This window comes from Colias croceus, chromosome 9 (genome assembly GCF_905220415.1).
Source record: "Colias croceus chromosome 9, ilColCroc2.1".
Taxonomy (NCBI): domain Eukaryota; kingdom Metazoa; phylum Arthropoda; class Insecta; order Lepidoptera; family Pieridae; genus Colias; species Colias croceus.
The window spans coordinates 10,052,537-10,077,928 of record NC_059545.1 but is presented as its reverse complement, the minus strand read 5'-3'; the positions used below and the strand labels follow the sequence as shown (position 1 = coordinate 10,077,928).

At 36.0% G+C, this 25,392-nt stretch overlaps 1 protein-coding gene across 1 annotated transcript in view; it reads right to left on the bottom strand.

The window, feature by feature from the left end:
- Positions 1 to 8,586: 8,586 nt before the first annotated feature.
- Positions 8,587 to 25,392, bottom strand: part of LOC123694584 — a 77,018-nt gene continuing 60,212 nt past the window's right edge. Inside the window, exons 16-22 of the mRNA XM_045640051.1 lie at positions 24,660 to 24,795; positions 24,477 to 24,552; positions 24,264 to 24,389; positions 23,529 to 23,683; positions 9,894 to 10,102; positions 9,636 to 9,809; positions 8,587 to 8,817 (exon numbers count right to left, since the gene is read on the bottom strand). Coding sequence (XP_045496007.1) covers positions 8,749 to 8,817; positions 9,636 to 9,809; positions 9,894 to 10,102; positions 23,529 to 23,683; positions 24,264 to 24,389; positions 24,477 to 24,552; positions 24,660 to 24,795 — 945 coding nt within the window. The 3' untranslated portion in view covers positions 8,587 to 8,748. The remainder of the gene's footprint in view (positions 8,818 to 9,635; positions 9,810 to 9,893; positions 10,103 to 23,528; positions 23,684 to 24,263; positions 24,390 to 24,476; positions 24,553 to 24,659; positions 24,796 to 25,392) is intronic.

The following is a 25,392-nucleotide window of genomic DNA, read 5'->3' as shown; positions in this document are numbered from 1 at the left end:
ATTCAGTAAGAGCTACTTATTACTGCAAGTTGAGATTACCTAATTTATCTTATGGTAAATAATTCTTAACATAAGGAGCTTATTTTCATAGCCAATTGATACCAGAATAAGCTTTGATTCTATGGGTACTTATTTGAATAGTAGTGAAAAATCATAAGAAATAGACATTGCAGATTATAAGAGGTAGATATGTTTATATACATTATCATCATCAAGGACCCATATTTACTGTATCCCCGAACAGTTGAATGAGATCATTCTTGGTTATAATGTTACTGATGATAATGTTGTTTATCTAGTTCCTTTCTTACTTAAGTGAAAGAGCTTGCCTTAAAATTAACACTCAGGTGTGATAACAATTCTATAATATCAACAGTAAAGTAACCAAAATCTTTGTATTTTTTATTTGTATCTTCTACAAAAATATGTACTGAAAATATGTACAAGGCGTCCTTAGCCATGATTAGCTTAGTATGGTTATGCTGAAAGAACTGTGTCCAGAAAGACCCAGAAAAATATATGCCATACTTACATTCAGATATGCTTCTGGCAATAAGAGCTGATGGCTCCGCCAGGTTGATATTCAACCTGAGACACCTAAACACCTAGGTATTAACCAGGTAATTTTGATACAGATCACAGATTATAACGGTAATTAAACATTTTATCATTTTACAAAGCCAGGATTGTCTTGTAAAATTAGACATCATTGGTAACAGTAATGAGATTCTCACAAGGTCAGGATTGGCTTGTACAATCAGGCATCATTGGCCTATTTTCTGCCTGCATATGGCAGCCATTTCAAATGGTCGCGGAGACCCTACAGGCTGGAGGTGCCCTCCTTCTGTTTTATTTAAGCTATTAAGTTTTGGTCTATTGAGACCGTTGCAAAATTAACTTCACAGGTCTTGTAGACTGTGAGGATTTTGGAAAAGCTTAATTGGCACTACAGCCACATAAAGTGCCTTCTGATTTAGTTGGACAATTATCTTTTGGGTCTACCATGACTAATCCAATTTAACTTCACAGGTCGCGGAGACCATGGAGGTTTTGGTAAAGCCTGATTGGCAGGACTATTCCAATTCAACTTCACAGGTCGCGGAGACCATGGGGGTTTTGGTAAAGCCTGATTGACAAGACTATTCCAATTCAACTTCACAGGTCGCGGAGACCATGGAGATATTGGTAGAGCTTGATTGGCACTCCAATCACAAAAAGGGCCACAGCCCTCTGATTTAGTTAAACTATCAGGATTATTCTAATAATTTAACTTCACAGGTCTCGGAGACCATGGAGATTTTAGTAAAGCCACAGAATGAGCTACAGCCTTCTAGTTAGACAATTATCTTTTCGTCTACAAGGATTGTTCCAATTAACTCTACAGGTCCCGGAGACCATAGAGATTTTGGGAAGGCAGGTTTGGCACATCAATTACAAAGTGTACATTGTAAGCCTGGATACTTGTGCCTCATGTGTAATACTATAGAAATGTCTGTGTTATTGCCAGTCCCAAAAGCCTCAAAGATAGAGCATACTGTGGTAGTCATTAAAAGGACCATGTCTTGCACTAAATAAGAGTTGCAGACAGTTCTAGACATCTAACACTGAGAGGACTGTACAGTTGTCGCCTCCAGGTATTTCTCTAGAGTTTCGCGCACAGCAGACCAAGAGAGAAAGGCTTTCCCTCTACATGCTATACAAGACTTAAGAGTTGTGGAAAAGAAACATAGACAGAAATGTAATAGTATTTGTAAAAGAACAAGTTTCTCACTTCCTAACTACAGATACCGCGGATGCGGGCTGAGTAGGACATCTGAACAGTACTTACCTGTCAGAGAAATGAAGAGGGAAGCAGGGGACTTGGCATTAGAACTTCTGACTTAGATGTCGTGTACCAGATATGCAATAAAAGTGCTTCTGAGTAAATTGCAAGGGGGGCACATCCTGTAGCCCAAGCTATCAATCAGACTTTGGTCGCCCACATACAAAGGTTGCTGACTCTCTTAGCTCTTACAACTGAGTAACTGTACCTAGCCGAAAAGTTGAGAATAACTCTTGGCACGCTTCCAGGACGCCTAAGTGGCCTTTGATTTAGATTGCCTCTCAAGAAATCAACCTGTACCGGAGTGGCTTCTCCTACCTTGTACAACAGGAAATATAATATTTCGGAAGCTCCTGATATGGACCATTTCGCTACCCAAAGGAATGCTTTAGTGCCAAGGCATATTTGCCAAAGCCTGCTCCGAATTTTGCGACATCTGCAGTCGTTGATGGAGCTGACGCCTAGACTGAATATTCCCTTTCAAGGGTAATCCTCCAAGTGCACTAGCGCACCTCGCACCCCGGGACCGGGGCAGATACATAGCACCCAAGGGTGGCTTATGGTTGATATAATAAATAATAATAATATACGGGCATTTCTCCGCAACTCAATGTCAAGCGCCTAAAGATGGCTTATGGTTATTGACTATTATGGTTATATATGGTTATTGACCCGGAAGTCATGAGCACTCAGACCATTGGTGAATGGCCTTACGGCCTTATGGCCCCCCAACTGCTCAGTCAGAAAAAGGGGGGGGGGGAGGGGAGAAAACAGCCCATTGTAAAGCAAAGGAGAAAGAGCAGTTAAGTAGTGGTGCCCCTCCACAGTGCCAACATATGACCCTCCAAGCAGGAGGTGACTTTCATAATGCAATGCTAAAAAAAAAAAAAAAAAAAAAAAGAATGCATGTAATCTAGTACACAGGGATTCTATTTAATTGGCTTAAGTCTATCATAAGCAAGCTCAACCTGTTCATGACATGAACATGACTTCTGAAAACCTCAAAATACAGTTTTTTATCACAGCAAGATAAGATTATAACCTGACCAGAATTTGGATACTAAATGGATACAACAACACATTATCCATCAGGTGGTCGGTTGTGAGGAAACTCAGACACATAGATATGCCCAGTGACCCATGTGGAAAGGTTGGTTCAAGTAACAAAGGACTGATTTTCAATCTTAAAAGTAGATAATTGATTCTTATCTAAATTATATAAAGGGGCGGACCCTTTAACCTTGCAACACAAACCTTTATCTCTGGCTAGTTAAGGTCCCTCCAGATCTTAAAGACAGTAAACATAGCAGCCCTGTCCAGCAGTGCTTCAAGAATGTGGTAAGGGCACCAACCCGTGGAGGCAGTGGAAGGACCATACAGTCAATTATAAAAGTTTTACTGTCAATCAGTCAATTTAGCCAGTGCCAGTGAGTCTGGTTTACTTTAAGGTAACCTGAAACTGTTTAATTTATTATTTAATTCAGTGTAATTAATTTAAGATCATAGTAATGATCAATGTGTAACAAACATGCTTAATGCTTAAGGTACAGTTGTGTTAACATTGCTTATTATAGTTATTTTATATACAGATGTTATTTACTGTAGTATTTAGCCTTAGAGGCTCCATTGTTTATCCTTGGTGACATTGATCTTCCTTTGAGTTATAATTTTTAAAATTTTATTTTTATGTTATTATTTGAACTTTGATTTGTATCAAAGATATAGAGAAATATTATTTAAGCAGTTCTTAGGTTCTAAGACTTAGTTCATTAGTATTGGCTTATTGAGAAGATTATCTGAGGAGAATAATTTAAAATTTAGAGGATACCTATATGGTTAGTTCTTACAATATGAAAGAAAAACAATTTTTGTTGTTATTACATAACCCCCTTGTATTGTTTTTAGAATTTAAAATATAACTTTATTTTACAATACAACAGGTTCATTTAACATTCTGTAAGGAATGAAATTTAAGTTGTTAATACAGCACTTAGGTATTACAATATTAACAAGATAATTTATTTTCAACATAGCGTTTGTATGTCTTTCTTCACCAGCAGATATCAAACACATCTTCATCCAACGCTGTGTGTTTTAGAAAGACACATAATATTGATGTTTTGCATTAAAACAAAACATGTATTATGTGTCGAATAAAACACACAGCGTTGCAGTTTACTGCTTGCTGATGAAGATGCTATGGAGCTTGGAAGATGACAGCGCGTCAAAGGCGATGATGACAGATGCCATACTAGGGACGCGCTCTTGCTAGTGAGGTGAAAGATCCATCGATATTTGGTAAGGTGACCCAATTTGCATAGAGATATATAGGATTCATAGACTGCTTTCTTCATCCAACGCTGTGTGTTTTATTCGACACATAATACATGTTTTGTTTTAATGCAAAACATCAATATTATAAATATATATATAAATATTATTACTTATTATCGTAGGTTCTTTGTGCTCTGAGTTTCTTCGCAACGGGATCCTATCAGAGAATTGTGGGTGTCACAAACATTTGCCACAACGCACTACAAGTAGATGCATTGGGCAAGTTGTGGAGGCACTCAACAGTCCTCTGATAGTGAAAAAATGTATAGTTTTCCCTCAAACACGCCAAGAAAGAGCAAGAATTCGACAAGAGTAAGTGTTTTTATTAATTTATTTATTAACTTAAAATGTTTTGTACAATTTTAATAAATAACTTAATCCTTTGCATTGAAGAAGGTCGCTGCTATTGTAGTCACAAATAATACTACTAATATTAAAGAATTTAGTAGTTCTAAATTTAAAACTTATATAAAAAATGTACTAGTTAAGAGAGCATACTACAGTATTCAGGAATATATGGACGATAAAAACCCATGGAGGGTTGTCGCGTAAAAACTTCAGGATATTGACATGATTTTAAAAGAGCAACTATGGAGTTTCTTGCCGATTCTTCTCCATAGATACTTCTTTCCGCATCGGTGGTAAATGTTAAAAATACTTATGTAATGACACTTGACAATTCGAAAGTGCTACTAAATAGTATGCCTTCCTGGGTGTTTAGAAAGTGCACGTATTCATGCAAAAAAATAAAGAAAGATAAAGGAATAACATATCACAGGAAAATATATTAAATTATTACAGTTTAAGAGTAAAAATAACAATTAACAATTCTTTATGATTGACACTTGTATTGAAATAATGAAAGGGATAAAACATTGCTTCAATCACTAGTGTGACAAAGCTAGCGTACACTGTGTTCAAAGATTATCATGTTAGATACGATTATTGAAAATAGAACGGTTACTTTATTAATTTCGATTTGGGTAAATACTTGATTTTTTTTTATATTTTAAATCCACACTGACAGTGCATGTAATTAACAAATATATCTATTTATTATATACTATATAATAGCTTACCGCCCGCGGCTTCGCCCGCTTTGTCTAAAACCTAATAAATTATATACTAAAACCTTCCTCTTGAATCACTCTATCTATTAAAAAAAACCACATCAAAATCCGTTGCGTAGTTTTAAAGATTTACACATACAAAGGGACATAGGGAAATAGGGACAGAGAAAGGGACTTTGTTTTATTCTATGTAGTGATGAAATCGTGATGGCAAAAATGTTTGTTTGCAGAAATGAAGTTGAATATACATTAAAGAAAAGATTAACGCTACTGACGAAAGATGCTATTTGCTTTTCTGTAAATAGCTATTGAACATAAATTTTATTTGTGTTTTAGATAAAAAAGGCTTATACTTCATCCTTTCTTTTATTTCATACTTTTTTTCATCTAGGCACCACTATTATTATATCCTACAAGTTGGAGTGATGACCTTGTACGGGTTCCGGTAACTACCTTGAAACGAATAGCGTAAGGTCGATCCTTATGGAGTTCTATAAGGAGGACTATGCTCAGCAGTGTGTGTTTATCGGGTGAAATGATGATGACCGAAAACGAACACCACAGCTAGAAATAAATACTTATTACAGTTATATCTCCAAAAAAGTTTTTTTCATTTTAATACAACTTCATAATAATAAATAAATAGTAAATGAAATTGTCACATTTGTTTACGTGTGCAGGAAACGTAACATCTATAACATTGAACCTTCTGTGTTGTTAGTCTATACCAATTGCCATGGCAACTATTTGTTTATTTATATTTAATTGGTGAATTCTTATGACTTTTGCTTACACCTGCGCGGAAGTGACAAACTATCTTGCAAACTATCTTTGTCTTTTTTGTTTATATTATCATTTTATTAGAGCCATCTCTCTTATACAGTCTGTCAATGTAATAAATTAAGTAAAATGAAACTTGTATTTGTGTGTGCCTGACACTGCATATGAAGCAGAATTATTTTTGGATATATTGTGAGTATATAACGTATCTATACATAAAATATCATTGATTCATAGCAAGAAGCTTATATCTAATACACTGGAGATTTCGGTATGAACATTGACGTGTAACAAGAAAATATTGCCCAGTTCATGTTTTTTATCACTTTCACACCTAACTTGGTATTGCCACTGTTATTACGAAGTTTTCCCAAGGCTACTATGTATGCTGTAATATTCTGTGCAAAAGGTTAGTTTTTGTACATGAGTTTGTTGATAAATTGCCAACAACGTCATTCAGAAGCATTGTTGGATGAGACAATTATTATTTATGCTAAATAAAATAAGTATCTGAACCAATTATTGAAAAGCGATACTCCCTGATTATGGGTAGTCACCATAATAAAATTGTAGCAACTCTAACTTTGTCAATATGGCATGTGTGTCAAAAAAATTTCATCGCTTCGAATATTTAAGTTAATATTGTTGCTTATTTAATAAATATTTTCCGAATATAAAGAATGTATTGTATTGTGCAAAATTGCAGAAGTGTTTGGACACCAAATTCTGGCATAGAATTTCACAGGCAAGTGTATATTTACGTTATTTACAATATTCCTCAATACTCCTGCATTTACCTGTTTAGAATCATTTCAAAGGCAAAAATTGTCTAATTTAGCATCATTTTAGTAAGCAGTCATGTTAAATTTGTTATTTTTCTAATACTTTATCATTTTTCAACAAGTTTTCAATAAACAAATTTAACAAGTAAGGTAACCATGATGACGAGTTTTTATGGATAGCGAAGAGAATATTGTAATAACAATATTATAATGAAAATTTAGAACACCATTTTAAAGATTGTTACTAGTAATGAAACAACACACGACATCGGTATTGCACTCACATGTAGTTATAAGATTGTTCGTTTTTACATTGAAATTTAAAATTTTTTACCTTACCTCATATTTTTTTGTTTTACGTATTTCAGCTTTCCAAAAAGTAAAATAAAAAGAAATATAAGTATGTGCCCATCAATGGTAAAATTACTGAGGATTACGACCCAGAAAAAAATACCTTTTGAAAAATAAACTTTGTAAAGTTAGCTGAAATTTGTGCAAGGCTATAAACAGTTTTTCTTTGATGATTTTGGCTTGAAATTGACCCGTCGAAGCAACGCGTTTAAAAAGAAGATCTGAGTAGCTTACAATTTGGTAAACAGCATCTGATGCAAAACACAACTTTCCTCTATTTACAAAGGATGTTAATGCTATAATAGGTATATCGGTTCATATCCAAGCTTTGTAGCCAAAAGTTATTTAAAACTATCATTCTATACCAATTAAAATTGTATGTACCTATAAAGTATGACCAGTAATATTATAATATAAATACTGTTAAAAATATATTATGTCGTTATCATTTATAGACCATGATTTTTAGTTTTTTCTATTTTGAAAAATCCTGAAATTACAAACCAGCGTGGTCACTCCACAGAAAGAGACAAAAAACATAACTGACGTCATTCAAGGTCATATTTTCTTGTTACAAGTTAATGGTCATAGTGCAATCTCCAGTGTATTAGATATAAGCTTCTTGATTCATAGTGTTTGTTTATAATATAGGAGTGGCAACGTCGCGCGCAATTGCTGCTGTCATGCGATGCGCAACGTCGCTTGAGAGCGGCGCGGCGCTCCGAAAATGGCTATTTTTCCATAGTAAATCTTTTGTTGCACGCGCAGGACTGTGGCGAAATTTCTCTTTCACTCTTATTGGATTTCGTATGTAGGCAATGTACTGAATGTTGTTTCATAGGAGCGCAATCGAGAGCGCTCCGTAAGCTCCGTTTCGCGCGTTACTTATGAAATGAACAAGTGTACCTATGTAATGATGTATTTTATTTGAAACTAGCGGTCCGCCCCGGCTTCGCCCGTGGTACATATTAACGTTTTCTCTACATAAGAACCATCCTCGTACTTCAAGGAATATAATAAAAAAAGAATTATCGAAATCGGTTCAGCCGTTCTCGAGTTATGGAATTACAACGAAAAGTGGCATTGATTTTTATATATTAAAGAAGATGTGTAAAGGTACTTATTTTATTGATATTAGTATTGGAGTTTTTTACGATAGATTTTAAATAATGAGCAGGTATATTTATTATAATTATTTATGGGAGTTCACTGCACCAGCGCTCCTGAGGACGAGCCGCCTCTGTCCGGGATAAACTCAAAAAGTAGGATTTACTTTATTTGTATCTCAAGCAAGCAAGAATACTTAATAGTAGCTAAAGCTATCTCAATTAGTGACAATTCTATGAAATATTAAAAAAAATGTTATATTTAATGCTATGTAGTTAATTGAAAATAAACAACACAATTCGTTTGTTTTTATTTTATTATTATAAAATAAATGCACGTTAAGCCATAACAATATTACACTTTTTATGAACAATTTTATCGAAGAAAGAATTATAATATCAATGTGAGGCATGCGGCTGCGCAAACCGCAGTGGGAGCGGTCGATGCACAGTGCACGGCGCGCGGCGCACAGGCCCCAGCGGTCAGACGCCCGTCGCCGGCGCTACCCGAACCTGGGCATCCAGTCGGCCAGCGCCTTTGACAGCCAGCGGCTGTGTCGCTCGCAGACGGGCTGCCGAACGACAGTGCTCAAGTTATACTACCTTCTTCTGTTACGATTTTAATTACAAATTCCATCTAAAAAGAGTGTGTGTACTTATGTACACGCGTTGGAAGTTATACTTCTTTGGCGTATGGAAAAAAAAAACTAAAATGCAGTAGTGATTAACGATAAATATTAAAATTAATCAAAAAGATTTTATTTAAATAATCAAGAGTTAACCTAACACGCTCGTCGCTTCGCTCTTCGCTACCTATTTGAATATTTACGCCGGCCTTTCGAAAAAAAAAATTTCGCTTTTTAACAAAAAAAAATATTTTTTAGATAAATAATTATTTGTATCACCGTCATATATGAAATTGATTTAATAAAAACACCAATATTTATTTATTAATTAATAATAATTAATAATATTTATTTATTCACACTGTTTAATTGTACCCTTACGAAACACGTGTTCTACATATAAAAATACTAGAATATACAACTTGAACATAGTTATCTATTTTCATACCACCTAGAACTAACTTCATGCTGTTAAATTTAGGTGTCGGTGTGCGCGCGTATCGTAAATATTCACTCTCATCATTTTTCTCCATCGCGCCAAAAGAAGTAACTATAACTTCAAAAAGGAAACTGATATTTCTTACACCCTAAAATAAATAGCTAAATTCTCTCCTCATTTAGCCGACTCTTAATATAAGAAACTGATTTATATAAAAAATAGTTTATTATTAGATTTTTGTTATGTTTAGTCTGTGATTGACCATAAGCACCGGCTCACCGGCCAATTTGCGCGTCCATCACCGAGTTTGAGAAAAGAGAAGTACCAGTTCAGCGATAGCGGTCTGCAGGGCGGCGGCGGCCGCGGCGGTCATGCAATCGCCCACGCTCCGCACCTTGGGCGGCTCCAGCGGGTGGAGCTCGCTCAGCTCCACCACCACCGCCTCCTCCTTCAACCTCCCGCTCCACTTGAACTTCACCGAGCGGGCCATTTTCTTCACCTGTGAACATCGAGTCGCATGTGAGTCCCGTCGCGAGATTCTCGCTCGATGGTTTTCAACGAACGGAAGCTTCGCGGGCCGGACCTGGATTCGGTAAGCGGGGTACGTGGCCGGCAGGCTTTCAAACTGGGCTTGGGCAAAGGTCCACCCGAAGTCGAAGCGCACGAGCAGGCGCAGCACCTCGCGGTCGGCGGGCGCCAGCTCGGGCAGCGCGGCGCGCACGGGCCCGCTCGCCACGTCCACGGCGCTGCCCAGCACGATCGTCGACAGCATCTCCGCCAGCAGATCCGGATCTGCGAACCGAATCGTACGCGTCAGACGTCGCGACCGCTCATTGAGAGAGGTCAGAATCGACGAAATGAGCGATTATATATTTTCCAATATTATTTAATTTAAAGTTAAAACCTTTTTAAATATAAGCTTTAATTGAATTGCGCTTAAAATAAAAGTGAACTTTTACAATAAAACTTTTAGATTACTGCTAACTTTTATAATATATACAGTGGTGGACGTTTAATTAGAAACACGTAACACAATGAAGTAGTCTACAAATTTATTTACATTTGTGTATTAACGTATTAGAGATTAAGCATTATTTCATATGTAATAGAACACCCGTTTATCTAGTTTTATGAGAAATTGCTTAATTTTAATCAAACGCTAGCTTAAATTAATAAAATTGTAACTTTGAGTGAAGTCTGATTTCCGAGTATTTTCAGTCTGGACAACAAATTAGAAACAGCATGGTTCGAGTGTTCCAAAGTCAAAACCTGTTGAAATGCCGCCAATATTTTTTTCTTCTACAAATATTTGCACCGTTTTTTAAACATTCCATCTAAAAGTTTCTGAAAATTAATTTGCTTTGCAGTATAAATGGGTAAAAGTAAGATTTGTGACCCATCAACAAGAAAAATAATTTTAAGTTTACATTTTGACAAAAACTGGAGTTACAGGAAAATTGCAAATCATTTAGAGTGTTCGATAAAATGATATTCAATGCTACAGTTTATTTAAAAGAGCATGGTACTTCTGATTAAGTGATTAAGTTCCTAAAAAAGCTCGACCATGAAAAACCACTGCTCGCGAGCATAGGCAATTCTTTTCGCAAAGATGGATCCATTTAAAGGTTCTAATTCTATTAGGAAATTTTGCAAACGTGTTAAAATCTCATACAAACTAAGCCACGACGTTGTAAAGTCCTTGTTGTCTATAAAGATAAAGATAACAATCTAAAAACAACCCCATACGTGCCCATACTATAATGTTTCCTCCGCCATGCTGAACTGTTATTTATTATCTAAGGCCTGGTTAACTGAGCGACGCGCGTATCCTTTGCCATCAGAATTGATTAAATTAGTTTTAGTTTCGTCCCAAAATAAAACTTTTACACTGGCAGACTGTCCACGAGCAATATTTTTTAGTAAATGAAAATCGTTGTTGTCGCTGTACTGCCTAGTATGAAGCTGTACTTTCCTGGCGTCTCTCCCAAAAAATTTTGCCTCGACTGCAAACCGATCTCATCGACTCATTGCGAGGTTCATCTTCGGAAAAAACTAATTTTATAATAGAATTTGAACTTTTAAATAGATCCATCTTTGCCAAAAGAATCATTTGCCTATCCTCGCGAGCAGTGGTTTTTCATGGTCGAGCTTTTCTAGGCACTTGATCGGAAGTACCATGCTCTTTTAAATAAACTATAGCATTGAATATATTTTTATCGAACACTCTAAATGATTTGCAATTTTCCTGTAACTCCAGTTTTTGTCAAAATGTAAACTTAAAATTATTTTTCTTGTTGATGGGTCACAAAACTTACTTTTACCCATTTATACTGCAAAGCAAATTAATTTTCAGAAACTTTTAGATGGAATGTTTAAAAAACGGTGCAAATATTTGTAGAAGAAAAAAATATTGGCGGCATTTCAACAGGTTTTGACTTTGGAACACTCGAATCATGCTGTTTCTAATTTGTTGTCCAGACTGAAAATACTCGGAAATCAGACTTCACTTAAAGTTGTTCAATTTTATTAATTTAAGCTAACGTTTGATTAAAATTAAGCAATTTCTTATAAAACTAGATAAACGGGTGTTCTATTACATATGAAATAATACTTAATCTCTAATACGTTAATACATAAAATATAAATGTTAAATGAATTTGATGACTACTTCATCGAGTTACGTGTTTCTAATTAAACGTCCACCACTGTATATATATATATATATATATATATATATATACAGGGTTACAGGTTAAGTCGACCTATTCCTGTTAAGAGCATATAGTAGGGGTCAAAACAAACTGATTTGATCTTATAATACCATATCCAAAAGTTAGCCGTTGAAGAGTTATTGCAATTTTAATTTTTTCTTGAAAATGCCACTTTATCTTCGCATTTAGCGTTTAATTTTTTATTTTACTTATTTGGTCTGGGTTTTTTTTAAGTTTTTATGTAAAGGTTGAGTTAAACAATAATTCTCAGCAATAAAAATCCATATCGCTGCAAACAATTCAAAGAAATGGCTTTTAATCTAAAAATAATAACATTTAAGTAATTTAGTTCACTCGTTTTAAAGAAAGATATTGAAAAAAATCTCCATGAAAATGTGTCTGCAGATGTTTTTAAAAACATATACATGTTCTTAGCTATGTAAAAAGGTATGATAACCTCAGGTAGCATTCGTAGATTCCAAGAAATCGGGGATAAACATGGGACAGTGTTAGGAAAGGACAACATCAGAATAAATTTTGTCACAATTTATTTTTCTTAAAAACTTTACAGTTCCTGCTCAACATGACTTCCTCTATTGCGAACACATATTCGAAACCTTTTCCGCAGTACTCTTAGTCAAGAGCCAATTAACAACTGGGGTAGTCACCCCAGTTGTCAACCAAATGAATCCCAAAATGTGTTGGTAAGCGCATAACTTTAGAACAGCTGAACCGATTTCTTTATTTTTTTTTATTATATTCCTTGAAGTACGAGGATGGTTCTTATGTAGAGAAAACGTGAATATGTACCACGGGCGAAGCCGGGGCGGACCGCTAGTTTCAAATAAATTAATTGGACCATACTTCCTTCCGGACAACCTAAATGGTGAAAATTATGGACCTTTCTGCGCCAACATTTAAGCGACCTACTTGAAGACATACCCCTGACTTTGTTAAGAGACATGTGGTTCCAACATGATGGCTGCCCTGCACCTTACAGAAGAAGTGTTAGAGAATGGTTAGACATCAACTATCCAAACAGATGGAACGTAAGAGGTGGGCCCATACCATGGCCGGCTAGAAGTCCAGACTTAACCCCCATAGACTTTTACGTATTACGTATATGAAGAGTCTGGTGTACAATGAGCCGAACCCGATTCCATCTGTTGATATTTTACGACAAAAAATTATCGATGCAGCCAATAAGATGAGGAACCAATTAACAACTGGGGTGACTACCCCAGTTGTTAATTGGCTCTTGACTAAGAGTACTCTGCGGAAAAGGTTTCGAATATGTGTTCTCAATAGAGGAAGTCATGTTGAGCAGGAACTGTAAAGTTTTTAAGAAAAATAAATTATGACAAAATTTATTCTGATGTTGTACTTTACTAACACTGTCCCATGTTTATCCCCGATTTCTTAGAATCTACGAATGCTACCTGAGGTTATCATACCTTTTTACATAGCTAAGAACATGCACATGTTTTTAAAAACATCTGCAGACACATTTTCATAGAGATTTTTTTCAATATCTTTCTTTAAAACGAGTTAACTAAATTACTTTAATGTTATTATTTTTAGATTAAAAGCCATTTCTTTGAATTGTTTGCAGCGATATGGATTTTTATTGCTGAGAATTATTGTTTAACTCAACCTTTACATAAAAACTCAAAAAAACCCAGACCAAATAAGTAAAATAAAAAATTAAACGCTAAATGCGAAGATAAAGTGGCATTTTCAAGAAAAAAATTAAAATTGCAATAACTCTTCAACGGCTAACTTTTGGATATGGTATTATAAGATCAAATCAGTTTGTTTTGACCCCTACTATACGCTCTTAACAGGAATAGGTCGACTTAACCGGTAACCCTGTATATATATATATATATATATATATATAAATACCAACCTGGGCACTAAGTTGATCCAGCCCGACTGCCGTGCATTTCTGACTCCACCTTTTCCCCCATATTACTCGACTCCGGTTGCATAGATCTTGCCCGGAGTGGCAACGGCGCAAATATTTGAGCGATGTTGCCAAACGTATTCATAGAGAAACTGATATACTCAACATTTTTATTGCTAAGATCTCGAACTGAATTGACTCCGTAACGGCCGAAATTGAGAAACCCATAAACACTTGTTGGTTCCGTTTTATATACCAAATCCAAAGTCGTATGTTGATCAGATCCATTTATATTATCAAAATTACAGCTTTATTTGATCCGACAAAATGAAACTGTATATTAAGTAACGTAGATTAATTTTTCGTAAACACTACAGTATTTGTTGGCTCCGTACACAAACATATTATAGTTAGTTAATGTTCCATACATTGCTAAATCCGCCTAGACTAGACGAACTCGACTACGTAACGGTTCAAATTTTGAAATGCTCAAACACTTCTTGACTCCGTTTTATATACCAAATCATAAGTCGTACGTTGATCCGTTCCATTTATATGCACTTGCATGACATTGACATGGGGATATGAAATTAGGGCTAGCAAAAAATCTCCTGAGTTTTATGGAAGTTGAAGAAGTCGACCGTAATTCAATTGAAACTTATTGAAAACGTTGTGAAACTAAAAATACGGAACCCTAAAAAGATAGATATTTGGACGAACCTTTCGTCATACAGTGACGGTGATAATTCTCAAGTAGTATGCAACCTACAAATAATAACCTACCACTTGAATCATCAGTTAATTTCAAGATAATTATCATAATATTTGTTGACGTGTAGCGTTCGCCTTTGCCCTGATTCTGACATCAATCTGATAAATTAAAATGTTAGATTTAGGTGAAACAAATGACGACTCATATTCCTGCACAAATTATCCATTGTGGAGTAAATATGAGTGTACGCAGATCGCCAACATGCAGTGGGTACTGCCGGTGGATCGCATCCCGATCTATCGAAGCTAAGTTCGTTTTCTACGAGTTCTACGCCAACTGATACTCAAATTACTTACAGAAAACGGAAACAACCGCTAGAACAAGATTGCAGATTTAGTGATGATATGAAGGATATTCGGTCGGAGTTGAGCCGTATTAGTACATGTATGCTCAAATGAACAAATAGTAAACAAAATTCATGAAAACATTTCTGAGGTAAAAACACAAATTACCGAAGTTAAATCGTCCAACGAACAATCTTTGAATTTAATTCGCCAAAATACGAATCAAATCAATGAAATTAAGTCATCAGCATGTATGATATTATTACTGAACAAAACATATTGAAGAGTACTATTTCTCAATTAGAATCCCAGATAAACCAGGGTGAGAGTAAAATAAAATTACTGAAATTAAATCTTCAATCAATAAATCAGTCAGCCATGAGCCAACCCATCGGGTTTTACGTCTAAAAATCAACTTCATATAAATTAAAACTTAATCAAGGAACTACGGGACAGAAAGAGCCGCGAAAAAAAAATAATTTTGGCTGGTTTCCCAGAATTGACATCTTATAACTCAGAGGAGAGGAAATCTAAAGACAACTACGAAATTTTAAAAATTACCTCACTAATAAGTTCAGACCTACCGAAGCCAGTAAAAATATATAATTATAAATAAGCTTAAAAACATACTTCAAACTGTAGTACAGGTCTTGATGGTATTACTACAAAAGCAATTAAATTCATCAAAGAAAAATTAAATCATACCTTAAGCGACTGTTTTAACCAAGCCATAATTCAAAGACGTTTTCCGGACTCGTTAAAAATAGCGAAGGTAACTCCTATCTATAAGAGTGGCTCAAAATTTGAACCTGGTAACTATAAGCCAATTTCGGTTTTGCCAGTATTGTCAAAAATATTGGAGAAGATTTTACACACGAGATTAGAAAAATATTTAGACTCATTTAATTTTATTTCAGTGCGTCAATACGGATTTAAGCCAAAAAGTAACACTCTGTCAGCGACTATGGACCTAACTATTAAAATAAAACAGAACATTGACGCAAACAATATAGTTTTGGGAGTGTTTATTGACCTACAAAAGGCCTTCGATACCGTTTCTCACGAACTTTTAATAAAGTAATTAACATCCATTAACATTAATGGTAAAGCACTAGATATGCTGAAATCATATTTAAAAAATCGATAAATATTTCACAAATAGTTAAAATAGATAACCACGATAGCATTCCCTTAACAATTACATAACCTAGATTTGCGAATCGGCAGCTCTCTGAAATGGAATTATCACATCGACCACCTAAAAAATAAATTATCAGCACTTCTTAGATCTCTGCGTAATATTACTTCTTGCATACCTCATAAATTACGCAACACCATCTACAACACGTTAGTAAAACCGCACCTAATGTATTTAATAGAAGTCTGGAGGAGTGCTTACAAAAATAAATTAGCGCCACTCCAAATTTTACAAAAAAAAATCATTAAAACTATCTTTAACTATCCTTTTTTAACTTCTACAAATAAAATCTACGACGACACTAAAATAATTAATTTAAAACAATTATACTTTTATAATACGTGTATGTTCATCCGCAAAGCGCTACATAAAAACATAAATACAAATATTATAATCTCAACATCAAATCGCCACTATCCTAATAGACGAGCTAGCTATCTTGCCCTCCCGAAGATCCGAACAAATTATGGAAGGCGAACGGCAACATACGTTTCTATAATGGGAATAAATGTCTTGAAACCTTCAAATGGCTAAGGCCACAAGCGACCAATGGCTGAGCTCGGTGGGCTGTGATTGGCTCATTTGAATCGGATCAACAAGAGCTAAAATGCAAAAAAGGTGGATTTGTATAAAAAGCACGTAATTATTATTATTACTGATCGTGACACTTGTGGCTCCGTTCGGATCCACATACGGACGGTGGTGTGGCAATGGATCCACAAATACCAACCGGATCAACAAGTGAAAACGGATCAAATAATTACTAACTATATGGCACGTTTGATCAACATAGTGCCCGTGGAGATATCTATATATATATATATATATATATATATATATATATATATTTATATATATATATAAATACCAACTTGGGCACTAAGTTGATCCAGCCCGACTGCCGTGCATTCCTGACTCCACCTTTTCCCCCATATTACTCGACTCCGGTTGCATAGATCTTGCCCGGAGTGGCAACGGCGCAAATTTTTGGGTGACGTTGCCAAACGTATTCGTGGAGAAGTTGATATACTCAACATTTTTATTGCTAAGATTTCGAACTGAATCGACTCCGTAACGGCCGAAATTCAGAAACCCATAAACACTTGTTGGCTCCGTTTTATATACCAAATCCAAAGTCGTATGTTGATCAGATCCATTTATATTATCAAAATTACAGCTTTATTGGATCCGACAGAACGAAACTGTATATTAAGTAACGTAGTTTAATTTTTCGTAAACACTACAGTACTTGTTGGCTCCGTACACAAACATATTATAGTTAGTTAATGTTCCATACATTTCTAAATCCGCCTAGACTAGACGAACTCGACTCCGTAACGGTTCAAATTTTGAAATGCTCAAACACTTCTTGACTCCGTTTTATATACCAAATCATAAGTCGTATGTTGATCTGTTCCATTTATATGCACTTGCATGACATTGACATGGGGATATGAAATTAGGGCTAGCAAAAAATCTCCTGAGTTTTTTGGAAGTTGAAGAAGTCGACCGTGATTCAATTGAAACTTATAGAAAACGTTGTGAAACTAAAAATACGGAACCCTAAAAAGATAGATATTTGGACGAACCTTTCGTCATACAGTGACGGTGATAATTCTCAAGTAGTATGCATCCTACAAATAACAACCTACCTCTTGAATCATCAGTAAATATCAAGATAATTATCATAATATTTATTGACGTGTAGCGTTCGCCTATGCCCTGATTCTGAAATCAATCTGATAAAATAATTAAAATGTTAGATTCAGGTCAAACAAATGACGACTCATATTCCTGCACAAATTATCCATTACGGAGTAAATATGAGTGTACGCAGATCGCCAACACGTTTAACGAGCAGTGGTGCAGTGGGTACTGCCGGTGGATCGCATCCCGATCTATGGAAGCTAAGTTCGTTTTCTACGAGTTCTACGCCAACTGATACTCAAATTACTTACAGAAAACGGAAACAACCGCTAGAACAAGATTGCAGATTTAGTGATGATATGAAGGATATTCGGTCGGAGTTGAGCCGTATTAGTACATTACTTGAAAAATATGTATGCTCAAATGAACAAATAGTAAACAAAATTCATGAAAACATTTCTGAGGTAAAAACACAAATTACCGAATTTAAATCGTCCAACGGACAATCTTTGAATTTAATTCGCCAAAATACGAATCAAATCAATGAAATTAAGTCATCAGCATGTATGATAATTATTGAACAAAACATATTGAAGAGTACTATTTCTCAATTAGAATCCCAGATAAACCAGGGTGAGAGTAAAATAAAATTACTGAAATTAAATCTTCAATCAATAAATCAGTCAGCCATGAGCCAACCCATCGGGTTTTACGTCTAAAAATCAACTTCATATAAATTAAAACTAAATCAAGGAACTACGGGACAGAAAGAGCCGCGAAAAAAATGTAATTTTTGCTGGTTTCCCAGAATTGACATCTTATAACTCAGAGGAGAGGAAATCTAAAGACAACTACGAAATTTTAAAAATTACCTCACTAATAAGTTCAGACCTACCGAAGCCAGTAAAAATATATAATTATAAATAAGCTTAAAAACATACTTCAAACTGTAGTACAGGTCTTGATGGTATTACTACAAAAGCAATTAAATGCATCAAAGAAAAATTAATAATACCTTAAGCGACTGTTTTAACCAAGCCATAATTCAAAGACGTTTTCCGGACTCGTTAAAAATAGCGAAGGTAACTCCTATCTATAAGAGTGGCTCAAAATTTGAACCTGGTAACTATAGGCCAATTTCAGTTTTGCCAGTATTGTCAAAAATATTGGAGAATATTTTACACACGAGATTAGAAAAATATTTAGACTCATTTAATTTTATTTCAGTGCGTCAATACGGATTTTAGCCAAAAAGTAACACTCTGTCAGCGACTATGGACCTAACTATTAAAATAAAACAGAACATTGACGCAAACAATATAGTTTTGGGAGTGTTTATTGACCTACAAAAGGCCTTCGATACCGTTTCTCACGAACTTTTAATAAAGAAATTAACATCCATTAACATTAATGGTAAATCACTAGATATGCTGAAATCATATTTAAAAAATCGATAAATATTTCACAAATAGTTAAAATAGATAACCACGATAGCATTCCCTTACGAATTACATGTGGCATACCACAAGGTTCGATTCTAGGCCCATTGCTTTTTTTAATTTATATTAATAAATTACAAGATTTAAAGCTAAATGGTCACCTAACACTTTATGCGGATGACACTTGTCTGTTTTATTTTGTTACCCTCTATACATGACATGATAGCTCAAGCACAAAATGAATTAAATAAATGGTTTCAATGCAATCTACTAAAAATAAAAATATCTAAATTCAAAGCTCATAAGTCATAACAAAATTATTCCACCACACGCTCCACTTAAAATTAACGGTGTTGTATTAGAACATAAAACCCACGAGAAATACCTAGGTTTGCGAATCGGCAGCTCTCTGAAATGGAATTATCACATCGACCACCTAAAAAATAAATTATCAGCACTTCTTAGATCTCTGCGTAATATTACTTCTTGCATTCCTCATAAATTACGCCACACCATCTACAACACGTTAGTAAAGCCGCACCTAATGTATTTAATAGAAGTATGGGGGAGTGCTTACAAAAATAAATTAGCGCCACTCCAAATTTTACAAAATAAATTCATTAAAACTATCTTTAACTATCCTTTTTTAACTTCTACAAATAAAATCTACGACGACACTAAAATAATGATTTTAAAACAATTATACTTTTATAATACGTGTATGTTCATTCGCAAAGCGCTACATAAAAACATAAATACAAATATTATAATCTCAACATCAAATCGCCACTATCCTAATAGACGAGCTAGCTATCTTGCCCTCCCGAAGATCCGAACAAATTATGGAAGGCGAACGGCAACATACGTTTCTATAACGGGAATAAATGTCTTTAAACCTTTAAATGGCCAAGGCCGCAAGCGACCAATGGCTGAGCTCGGTGGGCTCTGATTGGCTCATTTGAATCGGATCAACAAGAGCTAAAACGCAAAAAAGGTGGATTTGTATAAAAAGCACGTAATTATTATTATTACTCATGGTGACACTTGTGGCTCCGTTCGGATTCACATACGGACGGTGGTGTGGCAATGGATCCACAAATACCAACCGGATCAACAAGTGAAAACGGATCAAATAATTACTAACTATATGGCACGTTTGATCAACATAGTGCCCGTGGAGATATCTATATATATATATATATATATATATATATATACAGAGTGTCCCAGAAGTCGACGTCAAGCCGAAATTTTCTGACAAGTAATGCCACACCAGTTATCAGAAAAATTAAAAAAAAAATAAATCATGTATTTTTGAAGTTATGGATTTGACGTGATAACGTTTTTAAAATCGTTTTAGTCGGGTGACATGTTCAGAAACTTGTGTCACACCAAAACCTCACGAGCGCGATCGCAGGTATAACGAGAGAGAGACGGACCGATCTCCCGTCTCATCTCGAGCGCTGCCACTGCATTATGTTATCACGTAAACATCTCGATCGTAAACCTACTTTACAAACAACCAATTTTTTTTTTAATTCCAGAAAATGCATACCATGTGACAGTTTTTTCATTCCTGTTGTTACAAATATTTACTTTTTGCCAATTTTTTTTTCTCTTACGTCATCCCGAATAGTGCGTTATGTAACCTGTGATCCTAAACCCTGTGCCGATCACTCCAAACTGTAGGAAAATGTCATTATATACCGTACCAAGTTTTCAAAATTAATTTTTCGCACTACTTCAACTGATCGTCCTGAAAAAAAAAATGTACTACTCCAGTTTGGCAAGTAGCTTTAAAAGTTAGCGCATTTAATAAGGATTCTAACGTGGTATAAAGCTTACTAACTACTTACTTCTAAGATATAATTAATTTAATCATAAAAAATAAACTGACTGTCTTTATTTTACTCTAGTTCACTTATTTGAGTTCACTATCTGTCTCGCTCACACTTTATGGAATGTCTCTCTCCATCTTATTTAAACCACGCTGTGTTCATTAGGAACGATTTGGGTACACTAGAATCGTTTTTTTGTAATTTCAAAGAAATTGTTAAAAACAGACTTAATTTTTGAAAGAAAGAAGAAGAAAGAAAGAAAAAATATTTATTTCTAGAAAAAGTTACACACACAAGAAGAAAACACAAAATAGAAGAAGAAAGAAAGTACGATACATAAAATTAGACATCATGTTTGCTGATAATTTCGTACTGTGTGTGCACTGCATTTCCAGAAAAGGGTCTTGACTCAGCTTTCTGCCATAGTCGCAGCAAGCTGCGACTACAGCGCTGGTATTCTGTCAAGACCGATTGGAGGGTGTGCTTTCGACTTTCCACTGATTTAATTTGAAAGATAATAACATAAATAATAAATAGATAAATAATACAAAATAATAGATAATTATACACGGTATACACCCACCCCAACCCTCTATATTAGGTTGAGCAATAGGCTACCGCTGGCCTCAGCAAAACCACCGGAGAGTTCTTGCTATTTCACATAAGCATTCCAGTTATTGGAAAACATTTGTTTCGCAATATTGTATCGAATGTATCATGTATGTAATTCTGGGCATTAACATTTGTGACTCCAAATCGTCCACTTGTTTTAGTTAAGTAATTAAATAAGTTTAATTTTAATTTAAATTGGGGAATAATAAAACGAGCGACTGAAAATAAAGTGAGCGACTGATTATGAGATACTGATTTAATAACTTGAGCGGTATGAATTTGAGTAATCGACAAATAAACTAAACAAGCAACGAATATTAGTTGATAATAAAATACAGATTGAGCGTACTAAAGGAGGATTGTGATTAATCCATTTGATATATTAGAATTCTAACTGTGTGATTACATTACTAAATATGAGCGACTAAATTACTAGTTGCGCGAATAGATTACTAAGTGAGCGACTAAATTACGCTCATCTAGAGCGACTAAAAACACTAGAATAAATTGTTCAAATAGTTATTTGATAAAACTTTCAAAAACAAATTGAACTGATAGTACCTACTCTGTCCATTATAGTATTTTTCAAAGTGATTTTTCTATTCGAAATACCTCGATTAAGATAAAATGCCACTCAGTATAAATAAATCATATGCCAAATAATGAATATAATACAAGACGTAATTTTGTCACTCAAGCAATTAATATTAGGTCGCTCAAATATTATGAAGCTGCTCATTTTGTATTTTATGTAACGCAAATTAATGTTTGTTAGTTGCTGATCTATTAATTTTTCATCGCTCGCAGTCAGTCGCTCACTTAGTAATTCTGTTACCCCAATTAATTATTTTTGATAACTAAAACTTTAATTTACAGTCACTCGTTTAAATACTACCCATTTAATTTTATTTCTTTTGAAAAAAGTCAAATCGTTCCGTAAAGTTTCACAAGATCAAACAGGAAGCATGCCATGAAGAGCTTGTGTCTATTCCTCATGTTAAGCATCTTGAAGAGTTCAGAAAAGGTGTGATGTGGGACCTGGCAGGAATGTTAAAGCAGAATCTGGCACAGGCGTTCTGAACTCTTTGCAAAAGCCTCCGTGACCGTTCCAGTAGACAAGACCCGAATACGTTAATGCAGTAATTGAGTCTAGAAAGGACAAGGGACTCGCACAACATAAGTCGGAGATCCATATTAATAAAGGGACGCAACTTATACATTACTTTTAGACGATAGAAGCAACCTTTAACAATTTCAAGAATATGGCTTTCGAATTTGAGATTACTGTCAAAGATCACTCCCAAATTACGAGCCTCTTCCACTTCTTGAATCGGGAAGCCATCAATGGATATTGACAAATTCAGATTTTTTTGCTTTATGAACCTGCCCCTTTGTCCCGATAATCATATATTACTGCGAAAAATTAATTTTGAAAACTTGGTACGGTATAAAATGACATTTTCCTACAAGTTGGAGTGATCGGCACAGGGTTTAGGATCACAGGTTACATAAAGCACTATTCGGGATGACGTAAGAGAAAAAAAATTGGCAAAAAGTAAATATTTGTAACAACAGGAATGAAAAAACTGTCACATGGTGTGCATTTTCTGGAATTAAAAAAAATTCCATAACTTCAAATATACATGACTTAATTTTTTTTTTTTTTTATAACTGGTGTGGCATTACCTGTCAGAAAATTTCGGCTTGACATCGGCTTCTGGGACAGCCTGTATATGTATATTACTTTTAATTTAATTTATTTATAATTGAACGAATGAATGAATTAAACGCGGGATCGTGGCTCAGCGCACCGGCTATGAAGTTGGCGCAAGGCTGGTTGATGTGGCTGTGCGCGGAGCGGGCGGCGAGTCTTTGCGCGCAGCGGTAGCGCGCCGGCAGTCGCGCCGGCAGCCGCGCCAGCGCCAGCGCCGCGCGCACCACGTCCGCCACCAAGCCGCGGTGCTGCCTGCCGTTACATGCAACATGCATTATTTATTACTACGCCTTCCTTCCGTTTGACTTCAGTATGAATTATTGTATAGAGACTCTTGCGATTTTTTTCCAAATAATATCTTCGATGTTACGTACTGTGGTATAACATCATTAATACCTTTACGTTATAGATAGAAGTTCCGCATTGACTCTGTCCCCCCGTCCGTATAAAGAGTGTGAAAAAAATTGAAGTCCGGTGGCCCCTAGTGAGGTATGGGGTAGATGCATTATGCATACATCTGTTTCGCTGATCTATTTTCTAGTGATAAGTAGGTGATCGGCCTTCTGTGACCTGCCAGACCGAGACATTTTTTTCTTCGTCTCCACCGGGAATCGAACCCAGAACCCCTCACGTTTACAACAGCTGCACCGAGGGGGCCGAGCGGTCTGACCGTATAAGGTAAGGTCATGATATGATATTTTATGTTTCACGCTAAATATTCGAAGTATGAAGCGACTGAGGTACGAGAAGATACCTCCACTTCGAGTTTTCATCAATTGCAATAATATTACATAGACGAAAATTGTGGATGCGCGTGTGGTCGATGGCTCACCCCATGATGTGCACGAGCCGGTCGCGCAGCTCGCACGAACCGGCCGCGGCGCAGAGCCGCAGCGCCAGCAGCGCCGTCAGCAGGAAACCGACGCTCACCGCGGGCGCCGGCAGCGACTCTTCCGCGCTGCGGAACGGTCTTTTGTTATATCATTCATATTAAAACAACAAACCGCATAACGATTAAAAATATCGACACAAAATATACATTCACCTCACGATCGGCGGCCACTTCCGACGCATAGAGCACAACAGATCCAAGTATAACGACCGGGTTTCGGCCGCCAATACTGCGGTTTAAAAAAAAATAAACAATTACGGTAATATAACACAAATAGCAATATTAGTTTCGAATATGTCTCGTTATACATTAGGGGAGCGTGCCCGGAGAGCTCACCGTCTTGCTGCAGCAGAAGCGGGGCCAGCATGTCGAGCGCGCGGTAGGCGACGTGCTGCAGCGCGGGCTGCGCGCCGCCCAGCGCCGCCAGCCCCGCCGCGCGCATCTCCGCGCCCCGATCCGCGCGCAGCTCCTCCTATCGAACCGTTTGCCTTTCTATTATATTTGACTGGCCCGTGGCCGGTTGGCTTGGTTAGTAGTGGCCCTGCTTTCCAAGACAGAGTTCGTGGGCTCGATCCCCACCCGGGGCAAATATTTGTGTGATGAACATAGATGTTTGCTCTGTGTCTGGGTGTTAATTATCTATATAAGTATTTATTTAAAATTATATATTATGTAATGTATGCATGTTCATCAGCCATCTGGTTTCCATAACACAAACGAAAGCTTAGTATGGGATCAGATTGTGCCGTGTGTGAAAATTGTCCCGAAATATTTTTTTATTTATAAAATATTTATTTATTTCTATCTAGACACGCGGCAGCGTGTCAAGCCGAGTTCAAGCGAAGAGAACTGGCGAGCAGCAGCCGTGTGTATTTTTACACGAACCATTTGGAGCCACTTTTCACCCCCTTATAACTCGAAAACTATTTAACTTAAGAGCGCTTATTCAATTTAACGCAAGTCAAAATCTCCGCGATCTATTACGATAGATCGCGGCTTGCGCTATCCTTTTACTATGAACAGCATAGGTCCACAGGAGAGCGCCGAGCAACATGTCCTCTCTCTGGAA